The sequence below is a fragment of the Pan troglodytes genome, chromosome 15 (genome assembly GCF_028858775.2).
Source record: "Pan troglodytes isolate AG18354 chromosome 15, NHGRI_mPanTro3-v2.0_pri, whole genome shotgun sequence".
NCBI classification, from domain to species: Eukaryota; Metazoa; Chordata; class Mammalia; order Primates; family Hominidae; genus Pan; species Pan troglodytes.
Genome location: NC_072413.2, coordinates 102097952 through 102111141, shown reverse-complemented (window position 1 = coordinate 102111141; position 13190 = coordinate 102097952). Strand labels below are relative to the sequence as shown.

General features: G+C 62.4%; 1 protein-coding gene across 4 annotated transcripts in view; it reads right to left on the bottom strand.

Moving 5' to 3' along the window:
• ASPG (asparaginase) overlaps positions 1-11702 on the bottom strand; it is a 31941-nt gene extending 20239 nt beyond the window's left edge. For 2 of the 4 annotated variants that reach the window (XM_510194.9, XM_016926803.4), the window contains exons 1-4: positions 11528-11700; positions 4625-4733; positions 3764-3875; positions 1710-1835 (exon numbers count right to left, since the gene is read on the bottom strand). In XM_510194.9, coding sequence (XP_510194.3) covers positions 1710-1835; positions 3764-3875; positions 4625-4733; positions 11528-11609 — 429 coding nt within the window. In that variant the 5' untranslated portion in view covers positions 11610-11700. Of the gene's footprint in view, positions 1-1709; positions 1836-3763; positions 3876-4624; positions 4734-11527 lie in introns of all 4 variants that reach the window. The other 2 variants (XM_016926804.4, XM_016926806.4) reach the window with 2 other exon arrangements.
• Between the last annotated feature and the right edge of the window lie 1488 nt (positions 11703-13190).

The following is a 13190-nucleotide window of genomic DNA, read 5'->3' as shown; positions in this document are numbered from 1 at the left end:
CAACAACAGCTGTCCCTGCGGACGATGCCAGCCTGCACCCAGGGCCTCAACCCACCCACCAACAGCTGTGGCTGCAGACCATGCCAGCCTGCACCCAGGGCCTCAACCCACCCACCAGCTCCCTCTACATGTCCAAGAGCCCAGTGCTGGCAGCAGGGGCCAGCCGGTCCCCATACTGGAGAACGCATCACAGGCCTCCCACCACAGCCGCCCTGCCCAGCTCCCTCGCTACCCCAGAAGAACTGTGGGCTGGAAGGAGGGTGGTGGGGGTGAGGGGTGGGTGGGCTGTGACAGAAAGGAACTGCCTCGGGATGCCAGGCACAGTACAGCTCCTCCCGCAGCTGCCTGTGTCTAGCATGGGCGACTGTGCTATGGTTGACTGAACAGCGCGTCCCAGGAGGGAGCAGGTGGCCGTGCAGAGGCCAGGGTCTTCAGGAGGAGGCGGCCGGGAAGTGGTCAGTGCAGAGCCTCTGGAGGGAGAGAGCCCTGGCAGGGGGTGGCAGTCCTGGGTCCTGGGTGCTCCCTGACTCAGCCCTCACGTGGTACGTGGCTGTGGGTGAGCCCCTAGCCTGTAAGCCTCAGTTTCCCCACAGGTATAACAGGGATAAGGATGTCCCGGCACAGGCCAACATCAGAGTGAGGACGACACGCATGTGAACGTTCCTGGGTCCTGCGGTGCTCGTAACTGTGCCCTTGATCCCCTAGAGAGGTCCACGGGATGTTCTGCTCCCCCAGGGCTCGGGAAGGTCTGGGAAGAGGAGAACCAGCTGTAGCCCCATCCCTCCTTCTCGAGTTCTGGGGCAGGAGGCACTGCTCCACCGCTAACAGGTGTGTGCAGTGGGCCCTGGGGAGACCCTGGAGGGACAAGGGAGACGGCGCCAGGCAAGCAGAGTGGGGTGGCTAAGCCACCTCCCCGGACTGCTCCTCGCAGACCTCCTAAGAGGGCCTCCATGGAGCTTTCTGGAACGGCCACCAAGCTCAAAGGGACACAGGTACCGGTTTCCCATACAAGACCTTAGCCTCAGCCGTGGGAAAGGATCCCAAGGGGTTCAGGTGCCCACTGCCACCCGCAGGCAACAGGGACCCCTAGTCAGCTTCTAGCCAACCTCCCCTGCCACATCCCCTCAAATCCAGTTTTCCAGAACACTCTACTGGCCTTGGCTTATGGGATTTGTGCTGGGTTAGGGTGAGAGAGGCAGGGAAATCGTGTGCCAGGGCCCCCAGGATGGCATCGCCTAGACCCACAGTGGGCGGAGCAAAGAGAGGGACAAAGGCAGGGACACGGCCGGGGCCTCCTGGTGCGGCTCTGTGCGCGGCCACCCTGATGCGCCAGATGGAGAGGTGGGCAGCAGCCGCGAGGAAGCATCGGGAGGAGAGGAAGGGATGCCTGGCACCCCCAGGGCCGAGGTGGACCTGGCTCTGGGTGCTCCAGGGCCTCACAGCTCCCAAGGCCACCAGCAGGAGATGACCCCCCTCCCGCGGGGCAGGTGGTGCTGGAGGTGACCGCCCATCCCGCGGGGCAGGTGGTGCTGGCACCCGGGCAGGACCTGAGCATTTGCGAGCCCCAGCACGGGCCCTGCAGCAGCCACCTCAGGAGCTGCTGGGCTGAGCAGGAAGCCCGGGGTCCCGCAGCGGCCGCCCACAGCGCTGACTTGCCCTGTGGCCTCAGGAAGCCCCTGTTCCTAGGAGCCCCGGGCCCCTGGGGTTACCTGGGCCCCAGTGAGGATGACGGTCTTCTGCAGGTTCTCCAGCATGAAGGACAGCATCGAGGCAGCAAAGGCCATGGTGTCGGTGCCGTGGATGACCACAAAGCCGTGGTACTGCTCGTAGTGCCTCTGCAGGAGGGGCGCATGCTCAGGCAGGCCAGCCCCTCGCAAGCAGGTGTGGGGGAGGTTGCAGCATGGGGGAAAGGGTCCAGATGCAGAGAGGAGGACTCAGGGGAGGCGCCCGTGGGACCCTGGCCTGGAAGTCCCTCTCTGGAAGATTAGCCCCTGGCGTGGAGTCCTGGGACTCCCACGCTCTCCCTGCCCCGAGGCTTCCATGCCACTCAGGTGCACCCACCACGCTGAGGCACCCCTCAGAGCACTCGAGAATGAGTCCCTCCAAGGGGCCTCTGCACACTCCCCAAGGGCGGGAGAGCGCCTCTCCATGGCAGCAGGGGGCTGTGGTGGTGCACGAGCCTCGAAGCCCAGACCGCGGGTCAGGCAAGAACACGACGGTGGGCACAAGGACGCCCGCAGGGTCAAGGCACAGCCATGGCCGGGAACCAGCAGGTGATCCTGGAGGTTGCCTGGATCTGGACCTGGGCGGCCGGGCAGGACACCGAAGGGCAGCAGTGAAGCTGGCCATGCAGGGACGTCCTCCGGCCACCACCCCTGGAGGGTGGCTGGCCCAGGCTGCGGCTGCCAGGGCACCGTTCCGAGAGCCCAGGGCCCCATACTAAGCCTGGGCCTGCCCGGGGGGCCATCAAAAGACCCAGCCCCGTAGGCCTGGGAACTGCAGAGGAGCGGAGGCCAAGGAGGGGAAGGGCGCCCTCTGCTGGCCACTCGCGGCAAGACGGCAGGCTGGGCCACCTGAGCCGAGAATGCCTTTGTGAGGCTGCCCAGGGCTGCTCCCTGCAGCAAGGACCGCAGGGCACCTTCGTGGGCCTCAAAAAGCAATCAGGCCTTGCCCGGTGAGGGCTGCCGGCCACAAATGGAGGGTCCTGTCCTGGGTGGTGCTGCCTGCCACCCTGCTGCTGGGAAGGGGAAGCCTAGATGTTCCCACTCAGGGGAGCAGGGGGTTCGTAAGGGAAGCAGGTGAGAATTGGGACTGGAGGGGGCAGGAGGCCCCCTACTAGGGGAGGCAGCTCCGGTAACATGGGAGCGTGTTGTGATGGGGGAGAAGGGAGAAGAAAAGCTGATGGGGCGGGGGGTGGTTCTGCCTGCAGGGGGAGCACACAGGTCGCTGTAAACCACAGGAGTCTTTGAGAGGTGCTGTGGTCCACTAAGACTCCAACCAAGACTCCACTAAATCCACTAAGACTCCAACTGGGCGGGGACGGACAGAGGGCAGTGAGCAGGTCACCAGCCACGCACAAGGAGCTTGCTGGCCCTCGAGGTAGCATCACACGCCACACACCACGCCCCAGATACTAACTGGGACAGGCCAAGACAGCTGTTCCCGTTGTGTCCTCATCTGGGAAGTCGACTTGGCCCTATACGCCCACCCCCAGCTTGCATGGGGGAGAGGAACTCAGAGCCTTGCCCGCAGCTCTGACACGTGGACCCTGCCCTTTCCTGAAGCTGCCATTCCCAGATGCTCCCAGGCCCCAGGCTGGGCAGGCCGACTCCACCCCAGACCCTGCAGCTCCTCACCCGTCCCAGAGTGTTTCTGCCGGCCACTGCCCATCCACCAGCCCCACCCATACCCACAGCCCCGCCCACACTCGTAGCCCCACCCACACCCTACAGCCCCACTCACAACACAGCCCCACCCACAAAACACAGCCCTGCCCACGCAACACAGCCCACCCCACACCCCACAGCCCCACCCACACTCCACAGCCTCACCCACTCTCCACAGCCCCACCCACAAAACACAGCCCCGCCCACACTCCAAGCCCCACCCACACTCCCCATTCCCACCCATGCTCCCTAGCCCCACTCACACCCAACAGCCCTGCCCACTCTCCACAGCCCCACCCACACACCACAGCCCCACCCACACACCTCAGCCCCACCCACACACCACAGCCCCACCCAGCATTCCCCAGCCCCACTACCTCGATGGTCTGGGCAACGCGAACCCACTCAGCGATGGTCATGTCACTGGAGTCGAAGAGGGGCTGGCACTCCAGCACGGTGTAGAGGATCCTCTGGTTGCGGCTGGCCGGGCTGCGGGACAGAAACAGCAGGAGGCGGAACAGCAGGCTCCCGCTCTGCACCTCCTCCTGCTCTAAATGCCTTGACCCGCTCTGTTCCCCTCTGGCAGAGCTGGGTTCCCTACGCCAAGGGCTCCGCACATAGCAAGTTCTCAGCATCCCAGGTACGGGGCCCGGCCCCCCTTCCACCTGGAGCCCCCACAGAGGCAAGGACGTGGGTCAGGATGGGCCACTCCCAGCAGGCTTCTTCCCACACCAGCTGGAAGAGGGGGGCTGGGACCAGCCCATGCCCAGGCAGGAGAGGATGCTTGCAGGAGGCTCGCCTGTGGCAGCTGTGGCGGTCAGCCACCACGAGGGCAACTCCCAGCTCACCCCCAGCTGTGGGGGACATCAGGGAGCTGGGCCCAGAGCTGAGAAATGGAAGGACCTCTATGCTGGGGGCAAGGCCACCTGGGCCAGCCGGCTCCTGATATACAGGGTTCCTAGACGGGGCGCCCTCATCACACTTGCCGAAGCAGCCTGGCTGGGGGTGTGGGAGGAGGGTGGGGAGGGAAGGTGGGACCAGGCACAGGGCACCCTCAGAGGTTCAGGCCCTGGTGCAAGGCGACTGCTGGTCAGTCCTAAAGCCCTGTAAGCTGAGGGGATGTTAGAGACAGGGGTGAGCAAATGGCTCACGTGGGCCTGGCCAGCAGTGCCCAGCCTCAGGATCGGTGCCCCCCAGCAGCCATGCCCTGTCCGGGACTGGGAGAAGCCCACACTCACGGCAGCACCAGGGTGTCCTCAGAGAGGCCGCGGGCTTGGGCGTGCTCCTCGTCATGGAACATGGGCAGTGTCCTCAGGATGGCAGCCAGGCCCGTCCCAGGCACGAGCACTGCAGGCAGAGTCCAGGTGGATGCTGGGGTCAGGGGCTGACAGCCATGGCCGCCTCCTCCCTCAATGAGGGGCAGGACCAGAGCTGGTGGGATGGGGCTCCAGTCTTATGACAGTCAGAGGCTGGGAGGAAGGGCTATGGCTGCCCCTGGGACCCCTCAGAGGGCAGGCGGCTGACCCGCGTTTGGAAGCCATGGCTTCCTGCCTTGGAGCCCGTGGTGATTCCTCATTTCGCACCTGGACGGCCCCAGGAGCTCTGCCCAGGTCTCCAGCTGCTCCACCCAGGCCCTGCCCCTGCTCCCACCTCCTTCTCCAAATGCTTAGTCCACACTCCCCACCAAGGCCCACGGGGCTCAGCCTTTGCCTCACTGTGGATATACTGTGGGCTCTGCCTGGAAGTCCTGCCTCGTCCCCACTTCTCACCCAGTAGGTGCCTCAAGGCCCAGATTGGGACACCACCCCCAGGAAGCCCTCCCAGATGCCCAGGCTGTAGTGCTATTCCCACATTCTCCCTCACTGGCCCTCGAGCTCCCAAAGGGCACGGACTGTGTGACTCCCTCAGGGTCCAGCCCAGGTCCCCTTCCCCAGCTCCCCGACCTGGAGGGCCTAGCACACAGCAAGTGCACAGACGGGCTGGTCCCACCCCCAGCAGCTCTGCCACCTTCCTGCAGCCTCTGCATCTCAGTTCTGTCCCTTAAATGGAGACCTGGCCACACCACTCATTCCCTGGGGCCAGCTGCTCAGTATAAAGCCCTGACCCCTCAGCCACCCCTCCAGGGCCTCCAGCAAGCCCCAAAGCTCCCTCCCGGCCCTCCCTTCCCTCCCCCAGCAGCAATGCCCCATCCTATCCTGCAGACCCCAGCCATGGTCACCTGCTTTCCCCCCTCGCCCTCTGCAGCTGTACCCATCTCCTATCACTGGCTCACAAATTAACCCCAAACTTGGCAAGTTAAAGCAGCCCCCTCTAATATCCCTCCAGCCACACCCCTCCCTGACATCGCCCTCCACTGCTGGGCTCACCCTGGTCTCCACATCTCTGCCTGTTAAGTCACCAGCCCCGGGACACCAGCCCCTTGGCCCCGTGAAGGTTTATGGCACCCGTGATCCTCCTCTGGCCTTACACAAAAGCCGTGGAGCCCCGGGGACGTTTGCCAGAGGACTGGAAGATGCAGGCCAGCTGAGGTGCAGCCGCTGACAAAATCACCCCGCCAGTAGGGCTCAGCCAGCAGACGGGGGAGGCAGAGCCCTCGCATGTTTGTCTGCCCGTCTGCCCTCCGAGGCGCCCAGAGCACAGCCAGGACACGGGCTGCAGGAACAAAGGTCTGGATTCACCAGCCTTGTGAACCCCAAGGACCCAACCTCAGACCCTGGACATCCAGGGGGCTCAGGGTCCACCCCACACCGGTGTCCAAGTGTCCCTGTCTCATGTACGGTGGGTTGAAAAAGCATCCTAGATGTCTGCATCCCAGGGCCGGGCACAGTGGCTCAGGCCTGGAATCTCAGCACTTTGGGTGGCCGAGGTGTCAGATTGCTTGAGGTCTGGAATTCAAGACCAGCCTGGTCAACATGGTAAAACCCCGTCTTTATGAATAATACAAAAATTAACTGGTCGTGATGGCAGGTGCCTGTAATCCCAGCTACTTGGGAGGTTGAGGCGGGAGAATCACTTGAATCTGGCAGGCGGAGGTTGCAGTGAGCCAAGATCGCACCACTGCACTCCAGCCTGGGTGACAGAATGAGACTGTCTCAAAAAATTAAATAAATACATAAAAATAAAAAAGATGTCCACATCCCAATCCCCGGTACCTGTGGGTGTCACTTCATACGGAAGTGTCTTTACGGATGTGATATTAGGGGTCATGGGGTGGGAGGTGGCCCTGGACAATCCAGGTGGGCCCTAAACGCCCTCTCGTGTTTCCTCACAGGTGGGAGGCCACAGAGCACGGGGAGGGGAAGGCCATATGACGACAGGGCAGAGCGGCCCTTGGAGATGCTGGCCTGGATGACTGGAGTGATGCGGCCACAAGTCAAGGATTGCGGCAGCCACCAGACACTGGAGGTGGCAGGGGTGGCTCCTCCCGCAGAGCCTCAGGACGGAGCGGTGCCCTGCAGCACCTTGGCTCAGCCTGGGGAAACCCCTCTCAGGCCTCGGCCTCCAGAACCCAGAATGAACTTCTGTGATGTTCAGCCGCCCGGCACAGTGGCCACAGGAAACAAAAAGTCACTCTCCACTCATCACGGTGGGTGAAGCTGGGGTGTCTTATGGGGAAGGTGGAGGGGGCACATCTGGTTTGGTTTTGTGGGACATGCTCACATTGTGCAAGGTCACCTCCAGCTGCTGCTGACTCATGTGGGGGAACAGCTTCCAGAAACTTCCAGGAATGCTGCAGAGTGGTAGGCGTGGCTATGGGCCCTGCTGTCCCTGCTGGGGGCATGTGTGGGCACCACAGGCAAAATCAGCCAAAGACAAGACTAAACTCTCTTGGCGTCCTCTTCTCTCAAGCAAAACACTCCATATGTGCTTTTGCAGTGGTTTTTATGGCTCACACCTGTAATCCCAGAATTTTGGGAGGCTGATGCAGGAAGATCATTTGAGCCCAGGAGTTCAAAACCAGCCTGGCCAATTTCTTTCTTTTTTCTTTTTCTTCTCCTTTCTTCCTTTTTTTTTTTTTTTTTTTTTTTTTTTTTTGAGGCAGAGTCTCACTCTGTTGCCCAGGCTGGAGTACAGTGATGCCATCTCGACTCACTGCAACCTCCACCCTCCGGGCTCAAGCAATTCTCCTGCCTTAGCCTCCCGAGTAGCCGGGATTACAGGCATGCACCACCACACCTGGCTAATTTTTTACTTTTAGTAGAGACGGGGTTTCGCCATGTTAGCAAGGCAAGTGAACCACCCGCCTTGGCCTCCCAAAGTGTTGGAATTACAGGCCTGAGCCACCATGTCTGGCCAAACGTTCCTTTTTCAAACCTATACTGTCGCCAGTAAAGTTTTCTTACCAACCTGCGAGTGGACCACTTTCCAACTCTGGGGCTCCAGCACTCACCCCGCAGTCAATGTGTTGTACGTCAGCAGCCATTCTACAGGTATGTAGTGGCATCAGGTTTTTTTGTTTGTTTGAGACAGGGTCTCGCTCTGTCACTCAGGCTGGAGTGCAGTGGCGTGATCTCGGCTCACTGCAACCTCCACCTCCTGGGTTCAAGCGATTCTCATGCCTCAGCCTCCCCAGTAGCTGGGACCACAGGCATCTGCCACCACATCTGGCTAATTTTTTTTTTTTTTTTGTATTTTTAGTAGAGACAGGGTTTCACCATGTTGTCCATGGCTGGTCTTGAACTCCTGACCTCAAGTGATCCACCCACCTCAGCCTCCCAAAGTGCTGGGATTACAGGTGTGAGCCACCGCGCCCGGTCAGCCGGGGCAATTTCTTTTGTTATTTTAAATAAACAGCTTTCAGCCGGGCGCGGTGGCGGGCGCCTGTAGTCCCAGCTACTCAGAAGGCTGAGGCAGGAGAATGGTGTGAACCCGGGAGGCGGAGCTTGCAGTGAGCTGAGATCACGCCACTGCACTCCAGTCTGGGCGACAGAGTGAGACTCCATCTCAAAAAAATAAAAATAAATAAAAAATAAACAAACACCGGCTTTCACACCTAACTATGATTTTGTAACTTGTATTACTTTTCTCAATGAGGGCCCTCCAAAAGCTTCAAGGGCTGCAGAATCTGAACCCTCCGGCCCTGCCTGGAACCTCTTCCTTGGCCCATCCAGGCAGGTGCCTGAGTTTGCTGGTGACTCGGAAACTCCTCAGCCCCCTGCCAAACACCTGGAAAGGAGGCTTTGCTCTCTAAGACAATGGGCCCCACTGTCACCAGCGAAGTCAAGCTTAGGCTTAGAAACTTGTGAACGTGTAGCACCCATTCAGGAAGGAGGTCCAGGCCAAGGGCACAGACGCCACTGCAGTAACCAAGAAGCCGTGGGCATCACTCCACCGACAGTCTCGACTGCTGGGACCCATGTGGCCACTGGGCAGGGAGCTTCTCTCAGCTGCCTGGCCCCAAATCTCTGCCCTCCCTGCTGTGCCTGCAAGGAGCCGGGCTCAGGAGGGACTTTGGGACAGGCCGGCAAGCAGGTGGGGTTCCCAGTTTGACACAGGAAGTCTTCAAGTTTCTCGGGTGTACAGAACGTGGCCACTGATGCCAGCTTGGGCTTGGGGTTATCAGCCGTGTTTGGATTCACTACGCCCCTTGACCTGTGATAGCTTCAATGAACTCAGAGAAGGGATGGGTCAAGGGGCGTCCCCGCTGGCATCACCTCTGCCCTCCCTGAACTCTGGCAGGGCTCCAGGTGTGCAGCGTTCCACCCACAGGTCACTGTTTACCAGCAGGCACAGAAGCCGTTCCAACAGCGACAATCAAACAGCTTTACTATGGCAAAGCCACCACTCCCCTCTCACCTCCCCAGGGAAGGCCAGAGCCCACGTCAGCAGTGTGGAGGGAGTAAATCATTGACGCCTGACAGTCTGGCTGCTCCAACCTCAAGAGGGGTTGGGGGAGCCCATTCCTGCGGGTTCCTGGAAGTGGATGCCCCACATGGGTCAGCTAGCAACAGCTGGGGGTGACCTCGCAGCCACAGGAGGACGGGCTGCTGAGCAGAAGCCAGGGCCCCAGTGCACAGAGCACCAAGGGATCTCAGAAGGCTGCTGCAGGTCTGAAGACTGATGCCCCACACCCAATTTCCAGCCTCCAAGTCTCTTGCTTCCCACCCAGACACGGGACCTCACAGCCTCTTTCAGAAATGCGGTGCACGCGTGTGAGTGCACCCACAGGCTGCTGCGGCGAGCACGCGGGGGCCGAGCGAGACGGGCGTGTGGTGGGGTTCCAGTCAGAGTCCACCTGCCCCTGCAGCTCGGACCACTCAAGAACTACATGTTGAGCTCAACGAAACTGCAGTTGGCCACACTCCAAGCCTGAAGGGGTAGCGTCAGGGGCGTCGGACGAGGCCCCAGACAGAGTCCCCAGGTCCTGTCCCCACTCGGGGGCAGCTGTGGCAGGCTCCGGCCCTGCTGGGCTCCCCACTCCTCTTTCCTGCACCTTGCAGGGCTGCTCCTGGCCTGGCCCTCTCCCATCTTTGTCCTGCAGGCCTTGTGTCCTCAGAGAAGCCCTCCCTGGGCCGCCTCAAAACTCCACACCATCCACACACCCGGCTCAGACCCTGTTATCAGCCCACAGCCCCTACAGGGCCCTGGCAGATCCTGCCCCTGGGACTAGCTCCTTAATGCGTGCCATCCCTTCAATGGCAGCCTCTCTCTCTAGCTTGTGAGGGCCAAGCACAGGAATTGTGTCACTCTGTGTCAGTGGTGTCACACAGGGGCGTTTGCCAAGCTGTGAATGACTTTGTTCCATTCACAGGCAGAAGGAGAAGTGCAGAGGAGGCTCCTGGCAGCCTGGACAGCCACATTCCTGGGGACCTGAGTCCCTCGTGGACGAGCCCCACTAGGATTTGTCTCCTGGGCTGGGTGCGGAGTGGGCCTCCAGAGGGGTCTGCACCAGCCACAGTGTGGTGAGTGGAATCTGAGAGCACTGACAGAGTGCTGGTGGCTTCTGAGCGGCCACTTCAGCAGAAAGGGGTGGCCAGGAGGGGCAGCTGCCAGGGAACAGGCCATGAGAGGGGGTGGGGATAGGAGGGGCGGGGAAGTGGTTGGCAGATGGGCAAGGGACAAGAGAATGTTCTGGTCATGCCAGGGGAGGCCCTGGGGCTCTGGCAGAGCCGGAGAGGGTCCCAGCCGTCTCAGGAGAGAGAGCTGCGCTGGACACAAGCAGGAGTGTGGGGAGGGGCCAGGGCAGCAGGGAGTGGGAGGAGGAGGAGTGGAAAGGGCTTCTGAGGGAAAGGCAGGCAGTGGCCCATGGAGGGTCGCAAACAGGTTCAAGACGGGGCGAGGGGGCTGTCCTGGCCCTAAGGGAGGCCCCACATCACAGCAGAGCCCACCTGGGGGCCCCAGGCAGTGTCCTGCCCTCCTGGGGAACACCCAGGCATTCTGGAGGCTCCAGTGCAACCGTCCTCTCCCCATCCTGGTGGCCTCAGGCTCCCCAAGCTACCATCCTTCCTGTGCCCAGCCCAGGCTGGCAGCACTGTGCTGGAGTATCACAGAGCTCGGTGCCTGTCCCAGGCCCTGACCCCACCCAGGCAGAACTCAGTCCAGATGCAATCGCTGGTCTCTGGTCAACCAGGTCCACACAGGGGCAGAGGAAGCAGGGCTCTGAGGCCACCTCGGGTGTGAACACGTGCGTCCCCGCAGATGCCAGGTAGCCCCAGTGTCGTGCCAACCACTGCTGCCTGACCAGGACCCCAGGGGACGCAGGGGACGGGGACACCCTCCTGGGTGTCGCAGGTGAGGGGTCCTCGCAGCCTCCTAAGCCTTCTCCAGGGCAGCCTCCTAAGCCTGTGTCCAGGGCAGGAGCGGCAGGCCAATGCCCTGGGGCCCTCCCGCCCCATATTCCAGGGCTCCAGGACGCTGGCCCTCAGGGCCGCAGCGGCAGCACAGGCGACCTGGCCCCAGGGTCGCAGGGCGCTCCCGGGAGCACCGCGACGGCGAGAACCCACCGCAACCTCCTCTGTCCAGGTTGGGGTTCCACGCGTGGGGACGCCGGTGGCCGGAACCGAAGGAGAGCGACCTCAGCCCGCACCCCCCATCCAGGCGCGGATTTGACTCCCCAACGACCCCCGTGGGTGCAGGAGGGTCCGAGGCTCCCGGTCGCGGCCAGGTCCAGAAGCCTACCCCGCCCAGGGTCTCGGACTCACCGCCGAGCTCACTCCGCATGCCAATGGTGCCGCCGGTGTAGACGGCCAGCAGCCTCCGCTCGGGCCCCACTGCGCGCGCCATGCCGGACCGGGGACCACGGGAGTGGACGGGGGGGTGCAGCGGGGACGCGGGGCCTGCGGGACTCAGGGACTGCGGGGAGGAGGCCCGGGGCGCCGGGGGCAGCCTGGGAGGGCGGGGCCGGCGGGGGCACCCACGGGGAGGGGGCGGGAGTGGAGTCTGCCCGGGAGGGTGGGAGGCCCCGCGGACGCAGGCGGGGGCAGGACCTGGGGGCGGGGTGGGTCCCGGGGACTGTCCAGGGTCGGAGAGAGAGGCGGGGCCTGGCGGGGTGGGGGCGGGGCCTGGCGGGGTGCGGGGCGGGGCCTGGCGGGGTGCGGGGCGGGGCATGGCGGGGTGGGGGCGGGGCCTGGCGGGGGGCGGGGCCTGGCGGGGTGCGGGGCGGGGCCTGGCGGGGTGCGGGGCGGGGCCTGGCGGGGTGCGGGGCGGGGCCTGGCGGGGTGCGGGGCGGGGCCTGGCGGGGGGCGGGGCGGGGTGCGGGGCGGGGCGCGGCCTTGGAAACGTGTAGGAAGAGGTGAGATCTGTGAGGGCGGCAGGGGGAGCTCCTGCCTGGGCAGGAGATTGGCTGGGGCCTGCTTGGGGGTGGGGAGCGCCTGTCCAGGGACTAGGGGGCAGCCAGAAAGGCAGCGACAGGGGTGGGGCGGGTCCTGAGCCATCCTGCGGCCATTGGCCCTCCGCGGTGGCCCTGGGTGTTTGAGTAGCTGTGACATGTGGTGCCTGGCAGACCGTAGTGCCCGAGGCCTCCACGACCTGAGCACAGAGGGGGCTCCGTGTCCTGTCAAGCAGCCTCCACAGCCCCGGGGCTCCAAGGCCGGCATTGCTGCCCAGGCCCTGCTGTCCCTCCTTTGGATGGCCAGAGGCAGGCAGAGCTGGACCAGCCCCTCCACATGTGCCCATTCACACACCATCCAAGAGAAGAGCCCGAGGGGCCCCCAAGGGCTGGAGCGGGACAGAGCAGGAGTATGGCCTTCTTGGACAAACACCGCCATTTTAAGTTCCCTTTGATTAAAAAGCTGCCTAAATCCAGCCCAAAACACATCAGCCCAATAGCTAATGTCAGCACGACCGTAAACCACAAATAACATCTCCAATCAGAAACATGCCAACCTCGAGATAACCTCCCCTCCGACCAGAGACATTCCAAGCCCGCAATAAACTTTCCCTCACATAGAAACATTCCGAGCCTGCGATAAGCTCCCCACTTCCTAAACCCTTAAAGATCCTTAGTCTGTAGGAGAGAAGGCTCCTGACCAAAATCGGCCAGAAGTCCCTCTCAGGTTTATTCTCCAAAATAAATCTGCCTTGTTGAGCCGCTTTTCATGTTTCTTTCCTCTTTCTTTAACTCCTACAGAGCCCACCCTGCTTCACTCCCTTGAGAGCCCAGGAGGGCAGGGCAGTGGCGGGTGCAGGGTCCCAGGAGGGTCTCAAGCTGCAGGCTTGCTCCCAGGTGGACAGAAGATCCGCGGCCTCCTCGTCTCCTGGCACCTTGACTGCCTGGGGCACTGATGCACTTTGGTGGGAAACTGTGTGTTGCCCCCAGAAGGCACCAGCATTTGACACTGATTCCATAATAAAAATTATTATTAT